Raw genomic sequence first — 9669 nt, forward strand, 5'->3', positions numbered from 1 at the left:
CAGTTGTTCAAGTGGACGGTTTTAGTGTCGCATGATGGTGCAACAGCTGTTCCAGACTGACCCAGTGAAACCAGAGCTCAGTCCTCCCCCATGCTAATCGATCCACTTATTTAATCACCTGTGCCAATTTCCCAAAGCTAATGTGGCTGCATGCCGCAGACAATGAGGTCAGTGAACCAGAGAGGAGAGCGGGACCTGATCCAGGACCTGATCCAGAACGGTCAATGACCCACACAGCTTTAAACATGTGCTGTAGGAAAATGTTTTATTCGTAGCTCTGCTGTTTAATAAAGTAGATCTTTCCGCTTGACCTGATACATCCTTCATCATAAAGCCCATAAAACCCGTCAGAGCTCTGACTGTCAACAGTAAGTTTACTTTCAGGTTGTATCGCCCCCAAAATAATCAAACAATACTAACATTTTAATATTTGCCCCCGTTAAAGCAGGATAATCCAGGGATTACTCTTCACTTTCAAACCTGTTAGCTTTAGCCTCGGTCTGTTAGCATGATATCATGGTCTGTTAACATGCTATCATGACCTGGGACCTGTTAGCTTTAGCCTCGGTCTGTTAGCATGATATCAGGACCTGTTAGCTTTAGCCTCGGTCTGTTAGCATGCTATCATGACCTGGGACCTGTTAGCTTTAGCCTCGGTCTGTTAGCATGATATCAGGACCTGTTAGCTTTAGCCTCGGTCTGTTAGCATGATATCATGGTCTGTTAACATGCTATCATGACCTGGGACCTGTTAGCTTTAGCCTCGGTCTGTTAGCATGCTATCATGACCTGGGACCTGTTAGCTTTAGCCTCGGTCTGTTAGCATGCTATCATGACCTGGGACCTGTTAGCTTAAGCCTCGGTCTGTTAGCATGATATCATGACCTCTTAGCATGATATCATGACCTCTTAGCAAGATATCATGACCTGGGACCTGTTAGCTTTAGCCTCGGTCTGTTAGCATGCTATCATGACCTGGGACCTGTTAGCTTTAGCCTCGGTCTGTTAGCATGATATCATGACCTGGGACCTGTTAGCTTTAGCCTCGGTCTGTTAGCATGCTATCATGACCCGGGACTGTTAGCTTTAGCCTCGGTCTGTTAGCATGATATCAGGACCTGTTAGCTTTAGCCTCGGTCTGTTAGCATGCTATCATGACCTCTTAGCATGCTATCCTGACCTGGGACCTGTTAGCTTTAGCCTCGGTCTGTTAGCATGCTATCACTAAACTGATAAAATAAATGTACATCAGTTCATTTCAAAGCGACACAGATGAGCCTGACAAACATGATGATCTGTGGTTAACTGATGTCACGTCACATGATCAGTTCTTCTTCTGCAGCTTTAAATAATCATAAAGACCATTACTCTGCCAGCTCTCTGTAACTACAGTCAGTCGAGGTGCAGTCGTCCTGCTGTTCGGTGTCTTTCAGCGGCGTTAATTACTCGTGTTAATTATTAATCAGTCAGAATAAAGCGTGAATGTGTGAAAATATCGAGTTTCAGAAGCTGATTTGAGTTCAGCGACACTCGAGCAGACGACAGCCGTCCTGATTCGGCCGCCTGCTGTCAGTTCAACAGGAAACATCGTGTCCTCACATGTTCAGAGACTGAGGCGTGACGCTGGTCTGAGGTCAGCTGGGAGCAGAGACAGGAAGTGACAAACATATGAATTAAAAACTGGATTTAGACTCCAAACATGGTGGACAAACAGCGTCGACACGAAGTTACAGACAGGAAACACAGTTTAATAAAAATAGCATGAGTCAAGTAAAACAAAATAAAGACATTTTACAAAAAAGATTCTAGTTCCCTTTGTGCTTAAAGTAAAAATAACAGTTGTAACTCACTTTGTAAAGACTCAAAATAAAAGATACATAAAATACATTAATAACAGCGTCTTATTTTATTTAAACAGTTGTACTGTTACAGTATAATTACACAGTATAAGTGTATGGAAGTCTGTGGCTGCCAATATTAAAATATAATTATTGAATCAAATTTAAATTTCCAGAAGTATTTGCATGTTGTGCGATTTAAAATAAAATATCTTTTTGTGTTTATTTTCAAAATGGCTGACTGCGGAGGTGAAACAATAAGTTGATTAGTTTCCAGAAAACTAATCAGAAACTATTTTGATAATCGATTTTAATTGTTTTCAAGCAAAAAATGCAAAGATTTTCGCTTTTTCACTGTTTTTTTTTATTTAATTATAAACTGAATCTTTGGGTTTCTGACTGATGATAAACAATAATGATGTTGACAGAAAGAAGCTCGAGAGAGTTCTGCCACCGTAAAGTTTTGAGTCCGATTGTGTCGCGAAATAATAAATGTCGGCTGCCAGCCAATCAGAAACCCTCTGACGTACTAACTGTCTCTCTCTCCCTCAGCGGCCACGGCTCCCCGCCTCCCGAGCCTCCCAGCAGTAAAGCCAAGTCCAGTGCCAAAGCGCTCTACGGTGAGTCCGGCTTTGTTCTCCCGCTCCTCCTTCAGGGCTCGCGCTGCGCTCCCGGAAACCTCGCGCTCAGGTCGTCCTCTCCCGAGAGTCACGTGACCAACCCGAAACCTCTGTAGAGTTTACAGACGAGTTTAAAAGAGTCGGTGCTGGTCTGCCAGCTGTTCAGCGGTGGAAGACGTACTCGGGTCTTTTACATCAGTTATCAGCAGTACCTGTGTGGCCGCTCTTCGTCACCCAGAGACGAAGATGAAATGTGATGTTCGATGGTTCCCCGCGGCCGAGCGCCTGTGTTCTGTGATTCACTCTTCAACGCTCGAGTATTTCCTGTTTGGAGAGTTTGCGGTGACGTTACGGTTATTTTTTTTATTGCACTGTAGTTATCTGTCTCTCGCACCCGATTGGCTGCCCTGTCATCTCCATCCGGACCAATCAGAAACGAGCCTCTGTTTGTCGATGACGAGATGTCAGAAGATGCGTCTTTAGAGCAGAAGTGCTTCAGCATGTCGTGTGTTGCTGCTGATGTTGGTGAATCGCTGACCTCTTGTATCTCGTTTGTCCGCCTGAACAGGACCGGATGAAATCTATTTCCTTCGCTCGTCTGCCAAACATAAAAAGAGTGAGCCGGCCGAACTGTGTGTGTTTGTGTTGAAGTTGTTTTAATTTAAATACCTTGGCTCTTACTTTTGTACTTTTTAGCTGTGAATTTTCTGCTCAGACTGCTGAACGCATCCCGTCCCCATTAACCAGGAGGCCCCGGGGCCAGACCTCTTTCCTCTTCTGGGAAATGAAACTAGATTTTGAAGTAGAGTCTGGACTTCTGGCACCGCTTCACCTGCTTCCAAGAATCACAGTGAAGCTGTTCTTTATACAACAAAGTGTTTCTGGAGTTTTCACCTTTTTTCAAACTGGATTTCGACACAAGACACGACCGGAAGATGATCCAATGACTTCGATAGCAGATTTCACTGTGGTTCAAATTAATCAAATTACCGAAACCAGCTGACGTGCAGTTGGTTTCCCTCCTCATTCATTCACCTGAGCAGACGTCCAATCAGGCAGAATAACTGGAAACACCTGTGTGTGTGTGTGTGTGTGTGTGTCCAGCCCTCGAGGCTCCATATTGCTGCTAAATTAAATGTTGCATCATCGCAGGATTATTCTCCAAAACTACAAAAATAAGAGCCATGTTGTAAAAACGATGTTTCTCTTTAAGGTCAGACCGGCATGTGGGACTCAACACGTCTGTTTACTTGATTTTACTTTAGAGAATTTTAAAGAAACTGAGAATCAGAAAGACTTTATTGATCCCCGAAGGGGAAACGCTCTCGTTACAGCAGCTCGTCTTCACGTCAGCGCACACAGGAACAGAAGCGCTGAGCAAATCAAATATGATACAGGTCAGATAAATGAAGTACCAAGTGGATTTAGAGGCTGATAAGTATGTACAGTATAATAAGATGTAATAATATAAGTAATAGTGCAATAATGAGTGCTGTTAAGTTAAGTGTAGCTTATTAAGATGATTATGAGACGGAGGATATTGCACAGCAGTAATAGAAGTATGAATAAATATCAATAAGTTAAACTGAAAACAGAATATTGCACAATTATTTCAAGTATTGCATTTCAATCATTTTCATATTTTCAGAATATTTTGGCATTAATATGGTGAAGTTTAATTATAACAGCGGTGCAGGAAGTACTCAGATCCGTTACTGCAGTAAAAGTACCGACACACACACTGAAACCCCTCTGCTGCAGTGAAAGTGTGAGAGTGTGATCAGGAAAAAGCCCTTAAAGCATTAAAGCAGTGCAGCGTCCCTGTGGCTGCTGTGCTGTTATATATTCTATCATCAGGTTATTATTCCTCGTGCATTAATGTAAAGCAGGATGTTGCTGCTGCAGCTGGTGGAGCTGGAGCTCATGTTGAACCGGTTTGTATCGGACTGCAGCTGATGATGCTTTTCATTCTGGATCCATCTGCCGATTCTTTTCTCCGTCGATCCACCGATCGATCGGTTTGGAAAACTGGTGAAAACAGTGAGAAACGCCGTCCACGACGACCCGGAGCCAAAGCGACGCCTTCAGCGTGTCGTCGTGTCCGACCGACAGTCCAAAGCTCGACGTTATTAACAAACATCACAGTTATTACAGTCGTTCAGAGGAAAAGCAGCAGATCTGCACATCTGAGCAGCTGCAGCCAGGAAGGGATTTACAGGAGAAACGACTCCAAACATCAAAACAGCTGCTGATTCATTTCCTGTCAGTCGACTAATCGATTAATCGATTCAGCTGAACTTTATAAACTGTTTAATTTATAACAAAACATCAGATTTTATAAACTCTTCATGTGTTTTGAGTAAAAATCTGAATCTGTAAAGTAACTAAAGCCGTCAGATAAATGCAGTGAAGTAAAAAGAACAATATCTCCTCTGAGACTCAAACCACCGTCAGCTGCCCTGGAAACGAAACTCCCTGGTGTCGTATTTCAAGTCCACCTGAAACTAAATTTAAAAAGATCTGCTCTGTAAAAAAGATTTTGTGTCTGCTGATAGCATTTAGCAGGCTAGTTAGCTTGTTAGCTGTTAGCAGTTTGAACAAATGAATCAGTTTAGATGCTGAACGCTTTGATTTTATTTTTATTGTTCTGCTCGCTTTAAAATCACACAGGATCAATAAAACAAAACAAGCCAAACAGAAAAGTCCCACATGACTTCTGCGTGACTTTAAACTGCAGAAACAAGTGAGTTTTATCATTTCAGACTTGAACAGAATCACTTTTCTGTTCATCTTTTCAGTTCTCTTCCAGCTGGTTTGCTTCCTTTACGCGTGACGTGTTTTTATGTTTTTACCTTCTGAATCTCGTCAGCTTCTCACCTGAGAGAAATGTACCTGAATGTTCTCATCAGTCCTTCCAGGAAGTGTTGGAGTCGTGTGACGTCAGGAGTGAACGAAGAAAGGCTTCAGATTTTTTAAATAATCCATTTCAGCCCATGTTAAATAAAATTGAACCAATCTGTCCAATAAAATCAAACTTAGCGTGTCAATGCAGCAGGGACTCTGTTTCCCCTGAAGTCGTCTAGTCAGGCAGCTGCGACTCCCAACTTCTAACCTGAAGTGTCCTTTTGGTTTATGGAGCCCGTCGGGACGAACCGCAGCACGTTTTAAGACATAATCTTTGATGTTTGAGGGAATAATTACATGATATGAAATAAAGGTGTCTCGGGCTCCTCAGTCATCGCAGCAACACAGAGAAACGCCGCTTCCTGGTGGGACGTCGTGAATATTAAAGAGTTTATTAACTGCTCTGCTGTTTCCTTCAGAACAAAGAAAACACTTCACCAAAAACAGCATCAACAGCCTGACGGACACGTCGCAGTACCATGTGGAGGTGAGGCCAGGAAACAAGCTGCTGGATCACAAAGTCATTCGTAATAATTAGTTTTCATTGACGTTAGCAACAAGCGAGCAAGTGTAGCAACTGTTACTGTTAAAGAAAATGTAAATAACTTAATTATTAATTATGGTAAAGGTAAATGTCTGTGATTGGCCAGTTTTTATATCATGCCAGAATTCATGTTGTTGTCTTGCCGAGGCCTACAGAGCTCCCTGACATGTTTTTTACCTAGCAACCAGCCAAAGTAAGATTCTGATAGGTCGCGACACCGGAGGGTTTGTTTTCCAATAACGACAAATTGCAGAGGTAGAATTAGAAACATTACGATTTGTGTGTAGTATACTTTTCTCAAAGTAGGATTTTTAATTATCACAAAGACGTAATGAAATGATCATGATGATGTGGATATAAATGGGACATTTAAACATTTAATTTTTGTAGGAGGTGCGTTCATGTGCCATTGTATAAATCAGAAAAAACACTCAGTGAAGAGGCGACAATATTCAGGTTATTGTTTTATTGTTCGTCTTCTGGATTTTATTTTAAGACAGCTGGATTCATTGGAATATATTTTTCATATTAAGCGCAGAGGAAATAAATAAAACTGTTTGGGGAAACTGAGCAGCTGTCATGTTGTCATGGTGATTTGTTGAAGTGTTAGTACCCTGTGTGTGTGTGTGTGATCCTCAGCACCTGACCACGTTTGTGTTGGACCGTAAAGACGGGATGATCACTGTGGACGACGGAGTGCGACGTCTTCGTCTGCTGGACGCCAAAGGAAAGGTTTGGACTCAGGAGATGTTGCTGCAGGTGGAGGAGAAAACCGTCAGCCTCATCGACCCGGAGACGAAGGTGAGAGACTCCAAAGGTACTGAGCATCCTCAGAAACACACCGGTCCCTGCGTTCAACCTCAGGGGTGCAAATATATAAGAAATGTATTTCCAGACGATAAGTCGCTCTTCTTGTTCTCGGGAACTTCTCGGGCCGTTTGTTGTGTTTTTAATCTGAACTCGTGTTTTTCAGAACGAGTTGGAGAACTTCCCCATCGGGACGATCCAGCACTGCCAGGCCGTGATGAACGCCTGCAGCTACGACTCCATCTTGGCTCTGGTGTGCAAAGAGTCGGGTCAGAGCAAACCTGACCTCCACCTGTTCCAGTGTGATGACATCAAGGTAAACGGCCTGTGATTGGTCCTTTTAGTTCAGAGGCAGCAGAGACTGTCGTCCTTCAGACGCTAGAATCCAGGTCAACAGTTCAACTTCTGCTCTAAATCAGAGCTCAAGCTTGATTAAACTTCAGGTTACTATAGCAACAGTAGGGATGCTTCACACTAGGTTACAACTTAACTCACTCAAGGACCCCTGGAAACTCCTCAACGACATTGGAAACATTGTCATGGACTTCTGCAACCAAAATGACCTCAACTTCTCCTGAAGGACATAAGGAACCTCGTCAGGGACCTCTGCAACCTCCTTGCGGACCTTGAGAACCTCTACCATCTCCTCAAGAACCTGTACAACCTGTTCAAGGACCTCCAAACCTTCCAAATCACGTTTGGAACCTCCTCAAAGATCTGTTTGACTTCAAGGACCTCTGGAAGCCCTCAAGGACCTTGGGGACCACAATAAACACCTCCTGACCAAAAGGACCTTGTGTTCTCAGGACTGCGCAAATTTTACAATATTTTGACCAACTACATCACAATTAATGACATTATGATAGAAAATGTGTGTTTTGAGTTGATATTTATTTACAAATATATTTATGGTAGAAGTTCAGAGAAAGAAAACTTTGGACATCATGGATTTCAGTCAGACAACCAACAAGAGGAATGAAAATCCATCTTTTTAAAGCTGTTTGTTTTCAAAAAGAACATTAGAACAGAATATTATTTTGATATAATGTAATTAGCAGTGGACCAAGAATCGAGCCCTGTGGTGCACCATTAATTATTTAACAAAGTGAATAAAGATTAATTGTACAGTCAGGACTTTTACAGACCGATGAAGCCAGAAATGTTTCAGATTTCGTGCGTGAAAAGTGTTTAAATGTGTTTTCATCCTGTTTGTTTGTACAAACTGCATCAAATTAATGTGTCTGTTGATTTTCCATCAGGCGAATCTGATCCACGCAGACGTAGAAAGTGCCATGATCGATGCCAAAGGAGGCAAAGTGAAGAAGAGACCAGAGACCCTCAAGTAAGAACCAATCATCACACAGACTAGAACAGGTTATATTATCATGCTGACAGCTGATTGGCTGAGCTATCCGTCCATCCGTCTGTCTGCAGGATGATCCTGAAGAGTGATGGGGTCATCCCCCCCCCCCGCTGCTCCCGCCCCCGAACCACCGGCATCGTCCGATCAGGTGGACGTGAAGAGTCGAGTGGCCGCCTGGTCAGCCTGGACCAATGAGCAGCAAGACTGTGAGTGATGTCACATCGTAGGAGGACTGTGTGTTTTCAGATCCTGGAAACAGTAAAGAGAAACCAACCAGAATGTTAAACCTGGAAATAAATCTCTAGTTTTAATTAGTTATTAATTATTAGTTTAAACCTTTTTAGTTTAGTTAAACTTTATTTGTCATGGTTTTTGTCCAAACTTTGTTCAAACCCACAAAATTTTTATTTTAAATCATTGTACAGATCTGCTAACTTGCTAAATGTTACAAACTTTACATTACTAAATGTACTAAACGGTCACAAAATTACCATATACTGAATATAAAAATGCTAACATGCTAACTAAAATTGCTAAATGCGCTAAACATTACAGTGTAACAAACTTTTGAATGCTAACATGCTAAATGTTACATAGTGAACATCGTGTTACGCGCGCATGCGCCAACGTGCATGCTACCTGTTGCCGTTGCTCCGCCTCGTCGTCTTACTTTTTCCAACTGTTAGCTTTCCTTTTTCTTATAAAACTTGAACCCTCGGGGATCAATAAAGTATTTCTGATTCTGAAAACATAACTAACTGCACATTGCCCCATACAAAATATTAGAATGCTAACATGCTAAATATTAGTTTGTTGACATGCTAAATGTAGGCATGTTTACAGCTAATGTTAGCATGCTATTGCTAGCATGCAGCTGAAAAGTCTGTCTTAGTGCGAGAAAAGCTGAAACAGCAACTTTCCACTGAAGCAAAAGAGCTAAACATGGCTAACTTGTCTAGAGTTGCAACAATTAGCTGATTAATCAATCTATTTTAACAATCGATTCATCTTTTTTCAGAACAAAACTGCTAAACCATGACGTGAGGATAAGCTGCCCGTCGGTGGGGTATATTTAATATTTTGGGGTTTTAGACTGTCGGTCAGACAGAAGGAGCATTTTGCAGCTCTGGGGAATTATATTGAGCATTTTTCACGTTTTCTGACTTGTAGACGAAACAATCAAGAAAATGAGTTGATAATGAAAATCGTCGGAGCCGTAAATTTGTCTTTTAATCCAACAGTTTTGTTTATTTTTTGGTGTGTGACGAATACTACAGTCTAACCTTTAGTCTTTATTTTAATTAAATTCACTCGGCTGGATGGAAATCTAAAGCTCGTTTTTTAAAGTTTGTTTGTTTTGTGTGCGGAGTCAACAGAATTACACGTAACATCAGACAATGTTATGTCTAAATTACACATTTAGACATAAAATCATAAAAGCATCACTTTATCCTCTAATTCTGTTGACTCCGCACACAAAACAAACAAAAAAAAACAGATGAACTTTTCAACAGTTGCGCTGTAACATTCACGTTCCTTTAAGAACGCAAACGAGAGATTTGGACTCAGAAAATTTAGATTTGCCCAAAAAAA

At 41.7% G+C, this 9669-nt stretch overlaps 1 protein-coding gene across 1 annotated transcript in view; it reads left to right on the plus strand.

Annotated features, from left to right (window-relative positions):
* The window catches only part of eps8a (epidermal growth factor receptor pathway substrate 8a), a 52694-nt gene that overhangs the window by 25925 nt on the left and 17100 nt on the right, over positions 1-9669 (plus strand). Inside the window, 7 exon segments of the mRNA XM_044186752.1 lie at positions 2391-2458; positions 5782-5849; positions 6546-6707; positions 6880-7029; positions 7973-8055; positions 8148-8174; positions 8176-8282. Coding sequence (XP_044042687.1) covers positions 2391-2458; positions 5782-5849; positions 6546-6707; positions 6880-7029; positions 7973-8055; positions 8148-8174; positions 8176-8282 — 665 coding nt within the window.

Source organism: Siniperca chuatsi, linkage group LG23, assembly GCF_020085105.1.
Source record: "Siniperca chuatsi isolate FFG_IHB_CAS linkage group LG23, ASM2008510v1, whole genome shotgun sequence".
NCBI lineage: Eukaryota > Metazoa > Chordata > Actinopteri > Centrarchiformes > Sinipercidae > Siniperca > Siniperca chuatsi.